We start from the raw sequence: 19,371 nt of genomic DNA, 5'->3' as shown, positions 1-19,371 counted from the left end.
ACTTTTGGGCAGCGTTGCGGGTACTTTGTACTTGTTTGATGCAGGGATACCTTTCGTGTCTCAGGACTCAGCCATCGACGCTCATAGGTACCTTAGATTGCCTGTCGGGGATGAATTAGCCACCAAGTCCTCAGTTATGAAACAGTCGATGATTCTCTATTAGTCCATGTCCTGGCATCTCTGAGTCTTGACCCCGCTACAGTTGCCCTGACGGTCAGAAAAATTCCCTTTTCATTATTGATCAGGCCTTTCCACGACATATTGGCCGCGCATGTACTGATCGCACAGCAACAATAACATTCGGCGATGTCGACGTCGTCCAATCGCTCCGGCCCCGTGCACCCACGGGTAAACAGCCTTCAACGAAATGGCCGTCACTCTCGTGACTCCTCTCGCCCCGTTGCCAAGAGGATTGCGCCCTCCGACGCTTATAGCTATGCTCTGCGAGTTGCATATCTGGCGCACCTTTTGAAGCCGCGAACACGCCGAGCGCAGAAGCCGCCGCAGCAGCCACAGCGTGCCTCAACTTCTATAAATGATTTAATGAAAGATTTCACTCTTCTCCGAGATTCGAAGAGTACTCGCTTTCCGAATGGATTCATGTCGGAATTGGAGAAGAGATTGACCGGCGTCTTGATTGGCAAGGAGAAGAGGCAGGAATATAATGACCCGGTGTTGAAACGGACCTTTGCTGTGTTTTTCAATGCATTTACAGAGCAGAGTTTCCACAAGCGCATGGCAAAGGATCGGCGAGTAGAAGATCTGGTGCTTATATTCTTCTCTAGCGCCACGAAAGAGTTACAAAAAGGTCTGGCACCGGGCGACGAATCTTGGAAGCTCCTTGTTGATAGACATGTTGCACTCTTCGTGCGGCTAATAAGTCTAACCCTCAAAGACCACGACTGGGTGAGAGATAGGCCAGAGCTTACGAGCCGGCTCGCAACTCTCGAAAGCAAATTACTAGCCCATGATCAAGATCTCGTTTCGAACGAAGGCGGTAAAGTGCAGTTTGAGACCGTGCCATTGAGTTACAATGTCAAGGACATGACACTGGTTCAGACCGTGGCGCGGATATTTGGCAAACCACTTTCAGACGTTCAGGCCGATATAGACACACATAAACCTGTGTGGACAGAGCAGGCAGCTCTTCAAGATATTAGCGCCTACCAGCATTTTCTTGGGTTGAATACCAAAAAGTCTCTCCGCGACGATGATTTTGATACGGAGGAAGCATACGAAGAATGGAGAGCTTCAGAGGGCCCCGACTTGATGCAAATGAATCTGGCCATTCTGCAGGCGAATCCCGAATTAGTAAAGAGTGCACCAGCCGCTGGTTTGCCACAATATAATTCTTCACCACAAGCGCCCGTTCCTTCCGAATCGGGCTACTCTGAGTTATCCAGGAAGATGTCTGATATTTCAGATCAGGTCTCCTCATATGTCATCGACCAGCCGGTCGACATGGGTCATGTCAGCAGAAGAGACAGTGACGGCGAAATGGATGAGCCTGATGGCCAACATCCTTTCACCTTCATCCCTCCTGATCCCAGAGGCTTTTATCGCGTCATACTTATGCAGGCCCTTTCTCATGACCTCACCGATCAAGAGTTGAAAGCGGCTGAGAGTAGTACAGAGGATAGCACACCAATTATTCTACTCTCCAAGGAATCAACAGAGTTGCTCAATGAGGCCTGCCTTCGGTGGCGAATTCCTCAATTTTCTCGACTGGTGCTCTTCTTAGATGCCATTCGTCAGAAGTTCGAGGATCAGGAAGTTAGTCTTGAAATTGTTGACGAGGCGTTTCGATTTATCAAAGAGCCGCCAGCCGAGAGCAAGCCGTCTGCGAAAGCTGTTTCCTCATCCTTGTTAGACCCGAATAAATGGACTATTGCGGACTTTGCTCTTTACAGGCAGTCTTTGTCCATTCTTCACGATCTGCTGCTGCGCGATTTATACGAATTATTGCAGGAAGCGTTTGATACCAAGGCGCCCAATATTGGCCCGATATTGTATGTCTTGGAAACCTACATTTACGAGGATCCTTTATTTTCCAAAAACCCCGAAGATCTTGACCAGTTTTCGATCCAACTTGAAGACAGCCTTCGCGCAAAAGCCTCGGTGGTGTATGGACAGTTGCTGGAGAAGGAAGTGCCTGGATCTCAGGATCAATGGGAGTTCTTTCACGTCATTCAGCTAGGGCGTGCTTGGATAAAATTGGCTGAAAAGATACAGAAGAGATATCGCCGGAATCCCGAAATCATGGGGTGGGTATACGTATATTGATTGATCACGTTACGATACATTTGCTAACCATTGAATCAGTGTTAATCTTTTCAATATATTTATTGAAACCACACTTCCTTCATACGGCGAGGATGCACGAGACATGATTACACGGATACTGGACATAGTACGAAGCACAGGCGAAGAAGTCAGTGTCGAGGATGGCTTTGAACTTTACAAAGAGATGGTAGAGATTCGCCGGATCCATCGGGATGCCATTCCTGAGTAAGTCAACATATCCCATACGCTGGCAGATTGTACCTTCTGACAATTTGAAGTGTTCGTTTCCCCTTCCATATCGAGGGTCTTTTGGAAGAGTTCGTCTGGCGATGGATTCAGGCCACAGACGAGAAAATTGTCGGCTGGGTGGAGCAAGCTGTGAAACAAGATCTATTCCAAGTCCGAACGTCGCGTCCTGATCAGGTACCCTCGGATGACGAGCGGCATAGCGTTTCGGTGATTGATATTTTCGGCTCGTTTAATCAGGCCGTTGATCAAATCGTTCAGCTTGAATGGGATGACGACTTTCAATACGCAAAGTTCATGACTGCTCTTTCGAGGTCCATTGGTGTTGGAATAACGCGTTATTGTGACGTTATTGAACAAAAGTTCAGCAAGGAAATGGACATCTTGACACCGGAGCAAGAGGCAGCCGCAAGCCTCTCCAGACAGGAGAGATGGATGCAGATGGCCAAGGATGCATGGAATAACAAGGAAAAGATAGAGCCATTCCAATTCGTCCCCCAGGTAAGCGACATTTTGGCAGTCACGAATGATAATAGCACTAACCGTTGATGCTACAGTCACTTGTAAAATTGAATAACATTGAATATGCAATTTTGCAGCTAGACAAGCTCGAGAAAAACATCAATATCGATGCTTGCGCAGATGTAATTAACAGACACACCCCACAGTCCACCGTCCGCCAGCGAAGAATCAATAACTTCGTTTTTACCATCAAAATAGTGGAAGCAGAGGACCTTAAGGCTTGCGATATGAATGGCCTAAGCGATCCGTATGTGGTGCTCGGCGACGAGTATCAGAAGCGATTGGCAAAGACTCGCATTGTGTATGGAAATCTCAATCCACGCTGGGATGAATCCATCGACATCACCACTCAAGGCCCTCTGAACATTATTGCTACTGTGTGGGATTGGGATGCTGTTGGCGATCATGACTGTGTTGGGAGAACTTCCATCAAGTTAGATCCATCTCATTTCGGAGACTTTTTGCCCCGCGAGTACTGGCTTGATCTCGACACTCAAGGTCGATTGCTTCTCAGGGTCAGCATGGAAGGGGAGCGAGATGACATTCAGTTTTACTTTGGTAAAGCATTTCGAACGTTGAAGCGTGCGGAGAGAGACATGACGCGAAAGATTACTGACAAGGTGGGTATCTCCTGGTTGTTGTTTACAATGAATTTCTTTTACGAGGAGACTGACTTTTGGACGTGAAAAGCTCTCATCATATATCCATCACTGCCTTTCGAAACGCGCGTTACGAAGCCTCCTTTCCAGAGGCATTACCATGTCCTCCGTCTCCAATATCTTTAACCGGAACAGAGTCTCCATGCCACAGCAAGGACCGACAAAAATTGAAATCATGAATGCACTTCGGCCCTTGTTTGTTTACTTTGACGACAACTTTGCCCTTATGAAGCAAACGCTTACAGACAGCGCAATGATTACGGTAATGACAAGATTATGGAAAGAAGTCTTGGTTACGATTGAATCTCTCCTTGTTCCTCCTCTGTCCGACAAACCATCCCAACAACGCCAGCTCACGCAGCAAGAGTTGGATATAGTCTTTCACTGGCTCAAGGTGAGTCACTTCATATTCATTTCATCACCTCCCCCAGGCTGACTCATATCAAACAAAGCTTCTTTTCGACTTCTTCCATGCCGTTGAAGACGAAACTGGCGAGGCCCACGGAGTTCCCATTGACGTTCTCAAATCTCCCAAATACCACGACATTCAATCTCTCAACTTCTTTTACTTTGAGTCCACGGATAATCTTGTCCGGACATCCGAACGGATGGCTTCGGCCACGGCATCACGCCAACAGGCACAGCGCAACAACCGTCTCTCAGCACCTGCCTCACTGGCGGGTCCCTCATTCGGAGGCGCAATAGGCCTTATGGGCATGACATCGACCCGCCGGTCAAAGAGCATCATGCTCTCGCGCAACCTGGGCACAATGAAGAAAGCCAAAGAAGAAAGACGGAAAGAGGCCCAAGCAGACCCGAACGATGACATGATTCTACGTATTCTGCGCATGCGACCGGAAGCAGAGAGATATCTGCGCGACCGCAGCCGTCAAAAGGAGAGACTCGCTGCCGCTGCCGCCGCCGAAATGATTGTTCGTCAGAGCCTCGCTTCCCGTGCTGGTGGTGGCTTTGGCAACCGTATCCTCCCTAGGAGATAGTCATTTCATTTCTATCTCTTCTCTTGTCTCTTTTCCATTTTCAATTGTAATCGCTTTCATGACCGTTTACCTATTCATCTCAAGCCTTCCTCATCATCTTATACCTTTTGCTCTCCTTATTCTTCATCACCCTCACCACCACCACCACCACCACCACCATCATCGTCATCATAATCTCATCAGCTTCATCTCCCTCTTCTTCTCCTTCTGCACTCTGATAATTAGCCTGATCATTCAAAGCAGCGTAGGAGCTTGCGTCCGCTCCCTGTCTATTATTTACCTCGATGCCTTGATGTTTTGCGTCCCCTTTTCCCTTTTAGAACCCTTTTCTTTTATCTTTTCTTATGCCGGATGATTAGCGGGTGTTGGCGCATTTGCTCTTTCTTCTCTTTCCTTCCTTTTCCTTTCCTCTTCTTTTCTTTTCTTTTCTGTTCTTTTCATTTGTGTTATTGTCGTTGTTTTGTCGTTGTTTGCGAGATTCCCGCGAGTATGTTGCATCCGGTATGCATCAATGCCTTATTCTTCTTCCTTTTCCTTCTCTTCTTATTTTTCTTCTACTACACAATCCCTTTTCTTTTCTTTTTTTCATTTTCACATTGTAATGCATATCATGGCCGCATGCTTTTCCTTTTTCCAAGCGCAGACGCAAGCGGGAAGAGCTAGAAGAAGAAAACTCCAACGTATAGCGGATTGCGCTTTTCCCCGCAAGATACAGATGAGAATCAGACACGAGAATGAATCCTTGCAATCAGTAATCAGTACTCAGTTTCAGCATATAATAAATATCAAATATCCTCTTTAATTCGTAACAGTATTCGTGTCCGTAATGTTTGGTCTACACCTTGTCTATACTTTGTCTTACGTCTAGTCTTTACGTCTAGTCTTACGCCTTGTCGTACGTCTAATTAACTAGTCTTACATTCTAACGGAAGACAAGACAAGACAAGACAAGACAATCTAACTAGGCCCTCGCATTCCCTTCCACACCCACGTCGCGGGATTGAAATCAACTTCAAACTCGACACCGCCATACACACCCACCGCAGCAAAAATGTCAAACCCGCCATCGAGGCCCGCCGTGCCGGACAGGTCCTTTTTCGAGTCGATTTCCTCATGCAGGTCCCACGAGCCATCGAGTCGGCCGTTGCGCGTGAAGAAGACTTTGGCATTGACGCCTACGCCTGCCGAGTTGCGTCTGCGGGCGGCTGAGGCGGAGGCTGAGGTAGAGGATTGCGTTGTTTCGTCGGCGGCATGGTCGTTGATGTCCTGCCCGATACTACTAGGATTTTGACTACTAGGATCCTGCCCGTCTTGCAGTCTCAATTCAAACGTCATGCCAATACCTAGCACGTCGCCCGCGGCAAAGGGTCGAGTAAAGTCCTTGCCGCCCCACATGTCGTTGACGTAGCGCCGGCCGTCGTCGCCGTGGATGGCGAGACTCCCGCGGTGCCAACCGGGCAGACGAAAGGAGGGGTACGGCTGGGCAACGAAGCCGAGCGCTAGTGCGTATTCTGGGTCTCCTTGTTGTTCTTGTTGAGAGGATTGAGAGGACGGACCAAGAAAGCGCGCCTCGTAGTAAATCGTCTTAGATCCCTCTGTGAAAAGAGGCGAGTCGAGCGTCGATGCGTAGAGAGGCAGATCACTGAGAAGCGTCGCGTCTTCGCATGAGGCGGTGGTTTTGCCGCGCCATGTGCCTGATGCAAAGGACTGCATTCCATTGTTGTTGTTACTTTTTGATGATGAGGACAAGCTTTGTTGGTAATGATGAGGTTGTTGGTCGTTGTCATCGTGATGAGATTGGCGGTGCGAGAAATGGCCGAATAAGTTACGTTTCCATGATGATAATGGCGCGGGAGAGCTGCATGGAGGTTGGTGTACTTCCGGAGAAGAAGTAGAAGAAGCAGAAGCAGAATAAGAAGGAGGAGAAAAAGAAGATGAAGAAATGGAAGATGAAGAAAACGAAGAAGAAGCAGGCATTATCTCGTTCAAACTCCCCTGATAATGTCGCGGTCTCGTCAACGTGATCCGTCCCTCCCTTCGACGCAGCGTGTCCACTGCAGAAAACACCGTCCGTGGCGTCCAGAGCGGATTCGTCTCGCACCAGTCCTGGCCCTGCTCGGCGGCAGATTTGGTTGCGTTGCTGGTAGGACTCTTGTCATGTCCGATGCTCGGCGGAGGCGGCAGGAGTGCATTGTCTGGGATGATTCTCCAGTTGTGTTCGTATGGCGGTGGCTGTTGCTGTGACGCAGAGGCAGAAACAAAGGAACAGGGTTGCTTGGTATAGGAGTGTTTAGACACTGCTTGCATCTTGGATTTCTTGGTACTCATGACTAGATAGTTGGTTTGATTCGAATATTTATGGGATTCGTGGGATTCGTGAAAACGATGTATGTAAAGGTTGTTTATGTGCCTGTTAAGCCGTGATGGTGAAAGGTAGCTATGCTGGGGTGGAACTGGCGATATATGGGGAGGTGTGATTTGGCCAGATATGTGGCGTCTCGAGCAATGACGTGTCGAATTAAGATGGCAGGATAGTCGTGACAAAATCTATATAAGGTGTTCAATGCGATATGATCATTTCCGGCGATTCCAATAATTTCATATATGACCAAAACACCGTGGCAGTGAGGGAGGCGCAGTCCTCGGGCGGGACAACGGGAAGGAACGAATCATATGTCACAGACTAGAGGTGGTGAGAGTTTTCCTTGAGACTTTTGACACAACGATCGGATTTCGACTTATATCGCATACAAAGTGATCTGACCTTGGCTGCAGCTAAGCCTATCCACCGCGCCTTGGTTAATGAAACTATTTTGTAACTTAGGTGGATAGATACAATGTCATGAACAAGTACTATTAGGGTGTCTGTCGGTCCGGCCTTGGCCCTCTTCCCACCGCTCCCAGCGTACACCCGAAGTAAAGATTGTAGTATTTTCTTTTAGGGAAGAAAATATAATAAATTTAAGTTGACTGACTTAGAAAGTTTAAAATATGATGTCCTTGATTATTATAAAGAATATATATATATAAAGGTAGTAAAAGCCCTCGAAATGCTTCTCATAACGTTCCAACAATAAGCTTCTTTCTTCCTAAGATTCTTCGTTCTTGACAAAGGCACTCCTGCTTGCAATCAGAGCAGCCAGCGATTTCACACTTGAAATTTCCATCAGATCAAAAAAGGCCACATCAGCATCAAGCTGCCTTAACATCCATGTCCTTAGCTCAACAGTCACAAGGGAGCCGAGTCCTTGAGGACCATGGAGCTCTGCACGCAGCCCTTGACGGGTGGCATGCCAGCCGAGAAGCATTCGTTGAGGGCGTTCTGGAGTGAATTCATATCGGAGACATCGCAGCATGGGGCGGCGACGCGAACGCCTTGCTCTTCGAGGTCGTGGATGAGTTCATTGGCCAATACCTTGGCCTTGCCGGATCTGGAGAGCAGAATGAGGTACTTGGCACCTCGACTCGCCATCCACCTAGCAATGCTTCGGCCGAGACCGCCTAGGCCGCCAGAGATAACAAAAGTGGCATCGGGATCGAAGTCGTATGTACTCTTCCGGCTGGGAACAATCTGCGAGCAATCACGTTGAGATCACCGTCGTCAAAGGCGATGGGGGATGGATGGGGAGCGGGGGAGCCTACCGGGACAACGTCTTGCTCATGCGGCTCGAGTATAATCTTGCCGGAGTGCACACCACTCTGCATACGTAGTATGCCGAAACGAAGCCTGAATCTGCGAGAATGGGAACGACCGCGTCGGGTTCAACGGCCCGATGTGGCTATTTCTCACCAGCTCCATCAAGCTTCCCAAAATACCCGAGAAACTTGGCCCGTTATTCGAAGCGATGAAACTGATATCTACAAACTCAAAGCTGACATTTTTCTTGAATTTCTCCATGTTCAGCCGCGCGGAGGAGTAAATGTCAATCTTACCGACCTCCACAAACCGCCCATATGGCGCAATGCAATCCCACGTCGCCCGCAACGCATCGCCACTCAGGGAGTTGACAGCTACATCGACGCCGCGGCCCTTCGTCCTGCGCTTGATCCCCTGCGCGAAGGTGAGATCACGACTGCTAAAGATATGGTCTTTCACGATGCCGTATGTCTTCATGAGCAGATCGCGCTTCTCAACCGAACCTACGGTTGCGTATATCTCCGCGCCCCTGACCTGAGCAAGCTGGATGCACGCCTGTCCAACACCGCCCGCCGCCGCGTGGATGAGCACCGACTCGCCCGGCTGGATGTCTGCGATGTCGTAAAGCGCAGCGTACGCTGTGACGAACACGACCGTGAACCCTGTTGCACCAGCAAAGCTAAGAGTCGCCGGGATCTTGGCGAGGGACGTCTCCTTCGCACAAGCAAATGCGTTGAGCGTCCCTGCCGCGATGCCGCACGCGTGGTCGCCAACCTCAAATCTGGTGCACCCAGGCGCGACCCGAGTGACGACGCCTGCGCCCTTGACGCCGAGGTTGTTGCCAATCATCTGCCCGAGCGCGATCATGACGTCGAGGAAGTTGAGGCCGGCAGCATGCACTTTGAACTCGACATCGCCATCGACGAGCGGCGCATCGTAGCCCGGATCTTCAATGAACTGGAGGGTGTCTAGTAGGCCGGGGCCGCCGATGACCAGCTTGAGCGCTCTCTTCGTGTCCGCCCCGAAATCACCATTGTGAGGGGTCGGCGTAGAGGTTTTGAGTGCAATAGCGTCGTTCATGTAGGATGCCTCGACGAGGCGGCTAACGTAAATGACTCCATTGGACTCGTGAAAGCTGTTGTCAGTCACGGCCTTGCTCCGCTTTGCCAGCACCTCGTCAATTAGCCGGACAGTGCTGCCGCAGATGCGGGCCGCATCGATGGCCTCGTCGATGGCGAGGGTAACGAACTTGATGGTCGGATTCTCCTGGCGGATGACGCGCGCGAAGCCAGTAACGAGCTCGCCGGTTGGTTTCTTGACGCCGGGCCGCGGCCGTAGCCGAGCCAGACGATGGAGTCAAGCGCTGTCGTCATCTGCTGCAGGGACCTGAACAAGCCTTCCCCGATGTGGTCAAGCAGCGGCGGCTCGAGCGGGCGATGCAAGAGGTACGCATCATGCTCGCCATTCTGGTACTTAACTTCGAGTTCGAGGCTGTTCCGGAGAATTTGAACAGCACGTACGGCAGACAGAAGGCTTTGAGAGTGCCGCAGCAGTGCTATGTAAGGCTTCGACCTTTGGCCCATGGGCAATGATTAGAGGTCGCGGCTTGTGTTGGGGGGGATTCGGTGGCAAAGGCTGGAACCTCTTTTTTTCTCCCTTCCAGAAAGTAATCTGCTGTGCTGAGTCCAAACCCATGATTGTTCGAGCCTTACTCTATGTTGATTCTGAGTGACTTGACTATCATGGTGTGCTACTTTACGTTTTTAATCGAGAGTAGACCACAGAAGTCATTTTATAAATTTGTCGACTTCTTTCTCATTCAATGTATCATAGAACTTTTCTAGGATGCCTCTCCCACAAGAATAGAGAAGTTATCAAACCAAATGCTGTCAGAACAGTCATGAAGATATTCTGCTTGTTGTATCCCGCTGCAAATGCCCGCCTCACGGCAAATTGCTGGTCAGGGGTCAAATCCTGAATTGTAGATAGAGATTTTGTAACTACCTTGACCTGCTCAGGGCTAATTATTGACTCCAAGTGAGAAGCCAGATAGTTGTTGAGAATAGTAGCACTGATTGTCTGTCAGAAGGCCGGCACCAAGATAGAAGCAGAGATCTTACCAAACAGCAAGAGAGATCGTCCCACCAAGGACGCGAACTTGAGTGACGGCGCCCATCATGACAGCTGTTAGAGGTCAGCTGCAATATTGATAGCAATATTCAAATAGAGCAATAATACCTAAATTAGCCTCGGAAACGACTGCACGAGCAAACGTCAATAAGGTAGCTAAGCCTAAACCAAAGCCTATACCCATCAGGACCTCAAACCCATATTGCGACTTCGGTATCTCAGTCGTGTCTGTAGGAAGTGAGCAGGTAAACCCTACGCCAAGCAGCTGCACAAGAGAGCTGCCGACGACGATGTAGAAAGGTGGGACTTTCATTTTGCCTGTTAGGAAGCCCGAAACTGCTGTTGCAAGGGGCGAGATAAGCAAGAGTGGCAACAGAGCCAGGCCGGCATGCAATGGCGACAGACCACTGACGGCCTGTGCTCTTTGAGGGATGTTGACCACGATTGAGACAAAAGGAAATCCAACAAAAAAGGCGGTGCTACAGCTAAATTAATATTGACATGGTTTTATTACATCTGGTGACTTACAGTAACATCATAGATAGTAATCTGTCTTTGAGGATACTAGGTGGAAACACCGGTTCCTGAACTGTCTTGTCATTATCAATATAGATTTCCCACAAGGCAAATAAGATGCCAGCAAGGACAGCGATGACCAAAGTTGTGACAACAGTGGCACTATTCCATGGATACCGTGTACCACCTTCCTCCAGAGCGAACACAAGCAACACAGATGATGCGAGCAGCAGAAACATGCCAAAATAATCGACCCGAATCAGAGCTGACCGAGCGAATTTGTTTTGGAGCCGGTCTTCGAATGCAAGTCTCGATGTCGCTTCTGAAGTCGGCAAGCACCAACTGATTGCTACAAGAGAAATTAGGCCTCCAGGAACACTGCTTGCATCAGTATCACCGAGCCAGAACAAGATGGTAATGAACTTACTTCAGGAGGAATACCCATCTCCATGATGAACTGGTATTGATGACACCTCCGAGGATTGGCCCAAGGACACTAGCAGCAATGAAGACGGTCGAGACGATACCCATATACTTGGCGTATTTTTCTATGGGAACTAGACCGGGTGCAATGACCATGGTCATTGAGTAGATGCCAGAAGCTCCAATGCCTTGGAAGGCACGGAAAATAATCCTGCCCAAAGCAAGCTCAGTTCAGTGTGTTGTAGAAAGATGCAAAGAGATGGAAAGTGCGTACAATTCAACGATATTATTCGAAATGCCACAGAGGACAGAGGATAGTGTAAAAATTACAAGAGCTAAGATCAACATGGTTTTTCTACCAAATATATCGCTGAACTTTGCATAGATGGTGAGGAAACCTAAGAAGTCAGTCGACTGCAGGATAACAGATCCATAGGTCTGTAAAAGAATTTATACTGACCTGTGTAGGTAAGGAGATATGCAGTTACAATCCAATCTCTGATGAAGAAGCCGTTCAGAGCATTCGTGATCGAAACCAGTGACGTGCTCACAATAGTTGTCTCGAGTGTCGATAGGAACAGCGCTATCCAAAGGCTTGTTCGATCAGTATCTGATGTAGGACCTTGCTCATGCTCTTGGGCGGCCATACCCAGCCGTGAGTACGTAGAACTTCCATCCCTGGAGATACTCGTTTTCCGCATTGGATTGAGCAACGTTTTCGATGGCTATATCCTTATCCCCTTCAGCAGCCACAGGCTGCATTTCAACTGTATCGGCACAAGCTTCCGCTGACACAATTGGATTGATTTCATTTGGGATAGTTTCCTGAATGGCCGATGGTAAAACGTGGTCTTCATTGTTTGCTTGCATCGTTTTCATATTGCTGTAGACTTAAATGAGAGGGCGAGCTCAAGACAAACGAGCTGCCCGACCTCGCGACAGGTCCAAACGAACGGCAGGGTGTTACTTATGAGCGACGAGGATAATTTGAAACGTGGCCGAATGGTAATGCGCCTTGCCATAATGCTGACCGTTGCTCTGGAGCGAGACAGGGTTTGGTCTTTGTTGGGCAGTGAGCTGTGGAAACCCTGCCGGATGTGTTATCTGTAACTTCTCAGCGTGCTCAAGTAGACCGCCTCTCCCTCTGTCTACGTATAGAGTCCTTGATTTAATTTTATTATATATAATCAAATCCGCCACCTGGAAAAGGCAATCACGCTTTCGCCCTTACCCGCTCTATCGCTAATTACGCCAGTTCACAGACAAGCAACATTCACAATGACATCTGAATTTGAAGTTCACCCTCCTCGCAAGATCCTAGTTGTAGTGACAGTAGGAGGCTCTACAAATTCAGGTATCCACGGTGTCGTCACCTCACACCGTTGTCAAATCGACTGACCATTTCCTAGCACCGATTCTCGAGATCTGCCGTATCCTCGCAGAACGTGGGCACACAATTGATTTCGCAACCCTTGCGGCCCGAGAAGGACTCGTCAAGCCATACCCCTTCGTCAGCGCGGTGCACATCGTCGGACGTGCTATCACCGCGCCTGAGGACGAGCAGCTGTACATGCGGCTCAGCCAGTGGGACAACCGAAGCTATCGTGGAAGGAAAGACTACTTGCAGTGCAAGAAGTTTTACGACAGCTTCTGGCCAGAGACGTACCGGGGGCTCAAACATGTCGTTCTTACTACCAAGCCGAACTTCATCTTCGCAGACTACCAATTGGATGCTGCTCGAGATGTGGCGACAGAATGCTGCATTCCGCTCGCGATGCTGTGGCCGCAGATGCCCTGGCTTCTGGCGCCGCAGAGTTGGATTCCTGGTGTTCCCGGGACACAGACGAGGTGCCTAACAAGTGAACATGCAAGTATGTATGATCGAGTGTTCGAGCAGACATATTTCTTACGATATGCGCCCAACCTCATCGATCTGTACACTTGGACGAAGAAGCTGCGGCGAGCGAATGGAGTAAATACGATGCCATCCCTCAAGCCCCACCCAGATCATCTTGTTTTCGTCAACTCCTTTTTCGGGTTCGAGCCGCCAAAGCCGCTGCCTCCCTTGATGCTGGCAGCCGGGCCTGTTTTGTCGGAGACATGGGCGCCACTTGACGAGGCATCCGAGAATTTTCTGCAGCTGAAGAAATCTGTCGCCTACGTAGCCTTCGGCACACATGTTATCCTGGCATTAAATATCGTAGAAAAGCTTCTTGAAGGTCTCGCGGACGCTATGAGACAAGGTCATATCGACGGGGTTGTCTGGGCTCTGCGCTCCACAGCGCGGGCGCACCTCGAGCAAGCCCCCCACACAAACAGCCAATGGGAGATCACTGTTTGAAAACTTACAGAATGTGAGCTCCTCGTGGCTCTTCCTGGAAGACGCGCCTCAACGTGCTCTCCTTAACCATCAGTCCGTCACCCTTTTCCTCACTCACGCTGGCCCATCATCTGCAAATGAAGCAATCTTCCACGGCGTGTCGATGCTCTCGATGGCAATTTACGGTGATCAGATCCACAACAGCATGCGCCTTGTCGAGGCGGGAGTAGCTCTGGCCATCAATAAACACAGCTTCACTGCTTCTGAGGTCACAAACTCGATTGAGAGCATTTTGACAGATACAGACGGCGAGTTCAGTCGCAACGTGCAGCGCATGCAGCGCATTGCCACGGTTGCCAGCCGGCGAAAACACGTGGCGGCTGACCTGGTAGAGGAGCATATGTATGATTGGGAGTTGCGCTTTGAGCATGAGTGGCCTAATGACACGGATGTGGAAGGATTAGTAAATGGTGGAAGAGGAAAGGAGCTGGGAAAGATGCACCTGCAAACTGCTGATGCACGGATGTCATGATTTAGGGCAACAAATGCAGACCAATTTCTCATTCTATTTGGAACGTGTATTCTTTTTGGGGTTGTTTACTACCTAGTAGGTTAGGTAAGTTGTGACTCGGGAGTCCTTCTACTATATATTGTAGTTCGGATTTTAGTGCCCGCTAACTAAAAGCAGCCCTCTAAATTCTTTATAAGAATGCAGAGCTACTGTCTACATTTTCTACTTCTAGTAATCAAAGCCTTGATAAAACTACTGCGGTAATGACATGGAATATGGATTGATGGTAGAATGAGGCAGCTACCTAAGGTAGGCAGATCTAAAGCCTTGCTAAGGTAGGTAGCTCATGTTCCTTATAGAGGGTAAGTACTACGGAGAAAATGGAGAAAATTGTGGCACATTATGTCCCAACAAACATTTAAATCCTATTTACCGCCTCCGATTAACCGGCTTCAAGCACAATGCTGTCTCCATTACCCAGTTGCTCAAAATGGACGCCTTCAAAATCTTCCAAATAGGAGGCCCCATCGCTGGATTTGAGGTTACTCTCCTTTTCTTCTTGTTCTTGCTTTAGAGCATCCTGCACAGTCAGGGCTTTTCGCCGGAGGAAGAAACTTACCAGACCCGCTCCAGTTTTTACTTCATCGTGCGTGCCAACCCAGTATCTAGGACAAAGAGCTCTTTGTACCTTGAGCCCATTATGAGCACCGAGATTGAGTTGACCGCGGTTTGCAATAGACACATCATGTAGCCCATGCAGCAGTGCTAGAGTCTCAATACGCGGGAGAGCATCCGCAATCACGGAGACATTCTCATGCTCAACGCCGTGTGGTGTGTACACTATCCCGCGAGTGACGTGAGAGGGTCTACTGTGTCCGTCTTTCAGAGTGTCCGCTTTGAACGATATTAAGATGGCGGTGTGGTAATACAGTGCGTCTGTCTGAGAGTAGACTTTCCAAATCGATAGCCATTTTGGAAGTGGATCTAGGACCGCAGGCCAATGCCACTTTCCGCCAGAAAAATTTGGGACCTCTCGAACAGTATCAAAGTGATTGTATGATTTGACGAGTCTAGCTGCTTTCTGATATATATCCAGAAGTGTTAATGCGAGCGTAGCAGTATATGCATGTCAAGGTGGAAACTTACTTCCGTTGCGAAAACGGGAACTGAGGAGTCCACCTCAAGTAACGTATCCTTGTGACAATGATCGCTAAACTCATGGGATATAACAACGGCATCTATGCGAGTTTTGCACAATATATTCGAAGGTGGCGATCGGCGTTGGCGCCTTGACGACGACGATGTTGATGAGCTCATCAAGAACGCTCGCTGCTCCATCTCCAATGCAAGCTCTTCCACTTCTTTGATGCTCTTGTATTTGCTCTCAGTAGAATGCCATTGCTGGCTAAACCAGCTTGCCACATCGCTTTGCGGCCCAGCCAGCCAGGGGTCAATGAGTATATTAAAGTATTGTCGTCCTTCTCGATGCTTGACTCCAGTCGGATACGGTATCTGAAGGAGCCAGCTCGTATCTGCATTTAAATGCATGAGCAGTGGCTGGTGAGCGCTCTCTGTTGTTCTCGTAACGGCCGCTTCTAACTCTGCTCTTAACTGAGCTGATGGCGCATCTGTATCAGCCCTTCGAACCATGTTGAGTATTATCGGGTGGTAGTCTTATTTGCGCAGCAAAGCTATATATCAATATACAGATTTGCGACAGATGAAATGAAGAGCAAAGAATCAAGTTCGTGCACAGTGTCATGAGAGCAGAAAATGGAGTTGGGTTATCGAGACGATCTATTGGGCTGGCCGAAACCTGACGTATTAGAGTCATGACGCGCGCATGTGGCTGCTTTTCCGTGGTGGTCCTGCGTTAGTATCAACAAAACAATCGAAAGCAGCAACAAGGAGTGTCCTCTCATATCAAAAGAAAATTAAAAAGAATTCATCTAAGTCTGCACAGGCATGAATCCAGCAATACCAAATTCCAGGTGATATATTGGATTAGTTTATGTCAAGATCTCTCTAAATGTGAAGGCAACTTGACGCGATAGCTTTATCGATACGGGCGGGCTATTTCCGCAACACAATCCATCTTTCCATCTTCCGCTCAACAACACCTACTTTCTGTCGGTCTGAAGGTTTTATCTACGCCCAACGCGTGCCACTTTGTCATAGATAATCAAGACTGAGAGGACTGGCAAGCTCTATCATTTGCCGTATATTGCATACTTTAAAGTCTTCCTGACTTGACGACCACCATGTCCAAGTCCTCATCCTCCTTGTATGGGATACCTCGACCAAAATCCTCCACGGCCAAAGAGATATCATCCTCGACGACCCTCTCATTTACGTCACAGTTATCATCACTTCTGGCCAATTCCGCAAAAGGAGAGTCTCCGCAATCGTCTGGACGTACACGGCCGTCTCAATCCAAGTCATCCATCTTCAACGCACACAATAAGAATGCCAAAAAGCGAGCCTTGAAAGACCTCGAAGATGAGGATAACCCTACCTTTTCCCAGCGGAGTTCTGTTGAGGGTGTGGATAGTTCGACCTTGCATCGATCGAAACGGAAAATGGAAGAAAAAGCGAGGCTCTACGCTGCGATGAAGCGCGGTGACTACGTCCCATCAGGGGGTGACGACTCACGGGATGAAAGAGGTTTGGTGGATTTTGACAGAAAGTGGGCAGAGAGCACAGCGCGTGGCGAGGGACAAAACTACGATACATCATCGGGCGAAGACGACGATGAGCCCGCCAGCGACGAAGAATTAGTTGAATTCGAAGATGAGTTTGGACGAACGAAACGCGGCACAAAAGCAGAAGCTGCTCGAGAGCAGAGGCGGAGAAGGGACGACGCGGCAGATGAGCCTGACAGACTTTCTGCGCGGCCGTCTGAGCCTGGAAACCTGATTTACGGGGATACAATTCAGGCCGCTGCGTTCAATCCAGATGAACCTATTGCGACCCGCATGGAAGACCTTGCTAGGAACCGAGACAAATCCCCCACGCCACCAGAAGAGGTACACTACGACGCATCCAAGGAAGTGCGAACCAAGGGAGTTGGATTCTATGGCTTTTCTAAAGACCAGCAAGGCCGCAAGAAGGAGATGGAGTCTTTGGAGAAGGAGCGACAGGAGACGGAGAAAGGACGGCGGGAAAAAGATGAGCGAAAAGAGCGGAGGAAAGCCGAAATTGAGGAGCGCAGAAGAAAAATAAGAGAGCAACGAGGCAAGAATCAGGCCGAAAAGTTTCTAGATGGTCTGAATCAGAGTTTCGGAGCTGATACCCCTTGAAACCCTGGAAACGATTTCAGTTTCACGCCGATTTTTCGACATGAAATACCATTTGCATCAAAGACTCATCATCATAATAAGATAGCTCAATCACCACCGCTCTGAATTTGGACTTTGATTGCCCCCGTCTTCGGATCCGCCGCTGTCTGAAATGCCTTGACGGCATCCTCCAAATCGAACCGATGCGTCACCAACTTTCCAAGATCGATTACTCCTCCTTGGACGAGCCGGATGGCCTTTGGCCACATATTTGAGTATCTGTATTGAAATTGCAGGTCGATTTCGCGAGTACTCAACCTCATGAAGGGGATGTTTATCTCATTCTTTCCGACACCAATGACAAAGACTTTGCCACCAAATTTTGTGGCGTAAATTGCAGTTGCAACACTGCTCTCCACCCCTGTGCATTCTAGTGCTATTGCAGGCTCGATATGGTCTGCTGCTGCAACTACCGCCTTTGCAGAGTCTTCTGCGGAGCTTCCTGGCCGAACCTGGTGTGTTCGCACTGATGGGACGAGGTCCTTGGCAAAGGCAAGTCGACCTTCATCAATATCGGTGATGACAATCGGTTCTGCACCGGCTGCGCGGCAACAGAGCAATGTCACAAGCCCGATGGGTCCTGCTCCGCAGATGAGCACGGGATCGCCGAGCTTGACGCCAGATCGGTCCATGCAAGCCAGTGCTACACTTAGCGGTTCCAACAGGGCACCATGTTCATAGGACATGTCTCCAATCTTGTGACACCATATAGCCGGGTGATTGACATATCTGCGTAACAACCCATTTACTGGTGGTGTAGAGAGGAATCGGACATTTTCGCATCCATTGTATCGCCCTGTCAAGCAGGGTTCACACTGGTGGCAGATAATGTTGGGCTCAATTGCAACGCGATCTCCCACCTCCAAGTGACCGACAGAGGGATGCTTTGCCAGGACCACTCCTGCAGACTCATGACCTAGAATATGGGTGTCTTCTACAATCATTGGCCCAATGCGCCCTGCGTGCCAGAAGTGTACATCGGATCTGTATCGATTGTTAGACAGCTAGACTCCCTTTTAAGATATTAAATGCCACAGTCTGCCAAAAGCTCACCCGCATATTCCTGTGCTTCTGATGCCAACTGTGACCTCGCCATGTTGTAGGTTGCCGCCCTTTTCGATAGCGGACAAGGATGGCTCAGCTTCAGCGATCCATAGGTCGTGCCGAGGGTTTGTGAAGACGCCCACATTGGGCTTGCTGGGCTTGGTGAGGGTGGAGGAAGCCATTGTGACAATTCTCTTTCAATGAACCTCGATTGCAATCCACAGTTGGGCTCTATTCTCCTCTACTGGTGAACTGCACTTCTTAAATAAGAACTGGAGCATTTCTGATGTCACCTTCTCGACACGATTATCCACCTGCCAGAAGTGCCACCGACCCCACGATATCGGATTGAGTTGGCACGAGCGGCTCCAGTTCGCGACCCCTCGTGGGGTTAAACATCCGAGCCCTTGCCGACCTGGGGAAAGAATCCCGCTCCACAATAGGGATCCTTTGAGTCATTGCAACGTGGACAAGGGAGTATATACCTCACAGCAGTTCTAGGTATTAAGAAGAATTTGTAAACGGTTGGGTCTCGATCCTGATGTGTATTGTGGGACTGAATAATAGCAATGATAAGAGCTCGTGATATCCTGCGAATGTCATATAATGCTGACAAGAGATACGTTCTGCTCCAACAACCAGGGAAAAAAAACTGTGGAGGCCCGAGAGGGAGAGAGAGAGAGAGAGGTGTCGGAGGCGTTTTTTGGGGTCTCAGGTTTTGCGGGGGAGAAAGACCAATCTGGT

The 19,371-nt window shown here is 49.1% G+C and overlaps 9 protein-coding genes across 9 annotated transcripts; 4 read left to right on the top strand and 5 right to left on the bottom strand.

Annotated features, from left to right (window-relative positions):
* Positions 1-138: 138 nt before the first annotated feature.
* Positions 139-4,708, top strand: L228DRAFT_230431 (hypothetical protein; the record flags this gene model as incomplete). The annotated part of the gene is made up of 6 exons (XM_018330534.1): positions 139-2,264; positions 2,323-2,508; positions 2,562-3,030; positions 3,087-3,671; positions 3,742-4,104; positions 4,163-4,708. Exons 1-6 carry the CDS (start codon positions 307-309, stop codon positions 4,706-4,708), a joined length of 4,107 nt encoding a protein of 1,368 aa, XP_018187654.1. The 5' UTR covers positions 139-306.
* Positions 4,709-5,665: 957 nt separating this feature from the next.
* Positions 5,666-7,036, bottom strand: L228DRAFT_239112 (hypothetical protein; the record flags this gene model as incomplete). The annotated part of the gene is made up of 1 exon (XM_018331112.1): positions 5,666-7,036. One exon carries the CDS (start codon positions 7,034-7,036, stop codon positions 5,666-5,668), a length of 1,371 nt encoding a protein of 456 aa, XP_018187653.1.
* A 667-nt stretch (positions 7,037-7,703) lies between these two features.
* Positions 7,704-8,332, top strand: L228DRAFT_146143 (hypothetical protein). Its single transcript, XM_018329228.1, has one exon. It carries the CDS (start codon positions 7,966-7,968, stop codon positions 8,296-8,298), a length of 333 nt encoding a protein of 110 aa, XP_018187652.1. The 5' UTR covers positions 7,704-7,965; the 3' UTR covers positions 8,299-8,332.
* On the bottom strand, positions 8,333-9,560 carry L228DRAFT_146142 (NAD(P)-binding protein). Its single transcript, XM_018329227.1, has one exon. The coding sequence runs from the start codon at positions 9,423-9,425 to the stop codon at positions 8,367-8,369; it is 1,059 nt and encodes a 352-aa protein (XP_018187651.1). The 5' UTR covers positions 9,426-9,560; the 3' UTR covers positions 8,333-8,366.
* Positions 9,561-10,013: 453 nt separating this feature from the next.
* Positions 10,014-12,638, bottom strand: L228DRAFT_146154 (drug resistance transporter EmrB/QacA subfamily). The gene is made up of 8 exons (XM_018329229.1): positions 12,064-12,638; positions 11,875-12,008; positions 11,689-11,812; positions 11,419-11,625; positions 11,004-11,369; positions 10,584-10,954; positions 10,466-10,529; positions 10,014-10,416 (listed from the first exon to the last, which is right to left on the bottom strand). The coding sequence occupies exons 1-8, from the start codon at positions 12,291-12,293 to the stop codon at positions 10,173-10,175; spliced, it is 1,740 nt and encodes a 579-aa protein (XP_018187650.1). The 5' UTR covers positions 12,294-12,638; the 3' UTR covers positions 10,014-10,172.
* A 54-nt stretch (positions 12,639-12,692) lies between these two features.
* Positions 12,693-14,266, top strand: L228DRAFT_268588 (glycosyltransferase family 1 protein; the record flags this gene model as incomplete). The annotated part of the gene is made up of 3 exons (XM_018335162.1): positions 12,693-12,768; positions 12,824-13,674; positions 13,766-14,266. The coding sequence occupies 3 exons, from the start codon at positions 12,693-12,695 to the stop codon at positions 14,264-14,266; spliced, it is 1,428 nt and encodes a 475-aa protein (XP_018187649.1).
* A 42-nt stretch (positions 14,267-14,308) lies between these two features.
* Positions 14,309-16,015, bottom strand: L228DRAFT_247713 (hypothetical protein). The gene is made up of 2 exons (XM_018332711.1): positions 15,392-16,015; positions 14,309-15,326 (listed from the first exon to the last, which is right to left on the bottom strand). The coding sequence occupies exons 1-2, from the start codon at positions 15,893-15,895 to the stop codon at positions 14,688-14,690; spliced, it is 1,143 nt and encodes a 380-aa protein (XP_018187648.1). The 5' UTR covers positions 15,896-16,015; the 3' UTR covers positions 14,309-14,687.
* Positions 16,016-16,088: 73 nt separating this feature from the next.
* Positions 16,089-17,544, top strand: L228DRAFT_283278 (hypothetical protein; the record flags this gene model as incomplete). The annotated part of the gene is made up of 2 exons (XM_018336103.1): positions 16,089-16,117; positions 16,485-17,544. The coding sequence occupies 2 exons, from the start codon at positions 16,089-16,091 to the stop codon at positions 17,542-17,544; spliced, it is 1,089 nt and encodes a 362-aa protein (XP_018187647.1).
* Positions 17,545-17,630: 86 nt separating this feature from the next.
* L228DRAFT_268585 (putative xylitol dehydrogenase XdhB) lies at positions 17,631-18,809 on the bottom strand (the record flags this gene model as incomplete). Its single annotated transcript, XM_018335161.1, has 2 exons — positions 17,631-18,567; positions 18,637-18,809. The coding sequence occupies 2 exons, from the start codon at positions 18,807-18,809 to the stop codon at positions 17,631-17,633; spliced, it is 1,110 nt and encodes a 369-aa protein (XP_018187646.1).
* Between the last annotated feature and the right edge of the window lie 562 nt (positions 18,810-19,371).

The sequence above is a fragment of the Xylona heveae genome (genome assembly GCF_001619985.1).
Source record: "Xylona heveae TC161 unplaced genomic scaffold L228scaffold_6, whole genome shotgun sequence".
Taxonomy (NCBI): domain Eukaryota; kingdom Fungi; phylum Ascomycota; class Xylonomycetes; order Xylonales; family Xylonaceae; genus Xylona; species Xylona heveae.
This window is presented reverse-complemented; position numbering and strand designations above follow the sequence as displayed.

What these genes read in the sequence shown, in the direction of transcription:
- L228DRAFT_146142 (XM_018329227.1), bottom strand. Translation starts at nt 9,425, where the DNA reads ATGAACGACGCTATTGCACTCAAAACCTCTACGCCGACCCCTCACAAT.
- L228DRAFT_247713 (XM_018332711.1), bottom strand. Translation starts at nt 15,895, where the DNA reads ATGGTTCGAAGGGCTGATACAGATGCGCCATCAGCTCAGTTAAGAGCA. An exon ending in TTCCCGTTTTCGCAACGGAA is followed by an intron (nt 15,327 to 15,391) that starts GTAAGTTTCCAC and finishes GATATATATCAG; the next exon opens with AAAGCAGCTAGACTCGTCAA.
- L228DRAFT_146154 (XM_018329229.1), bottom strand. Translation starts at nt 12,293, where the DNA reads ATGAAAACGATGCAAGCAAACAATGAAGACCACGTTTTACCATCGGCC. An exon ending in TCGAATAATATCGTTGAATT is followed by an intron (nt 11,626 to 11,688) that starts GTACGCACTTTC and finishes TGCTTTGGGCAG; the next exon opens with GATTATTTTCCGTGCCTTCC. An exon ending in CGTTTCCGAGGCTAATTTAG is followed by an intron (nt 10,530 to 10,583) that starts GTATTATTGCTC and finishes GACCTCTAACAG; the next exon opens with CTGTCATGATGGGCGCCGTC.
- L228DRAFT_146143 (XM_018329228.1), top strand. Translation starts at nt 7,966, where the DNA reads ATGGAGCTCTGCACGCAGCCCTTGACGGGTGGCATGCCAGCCGAGAAG.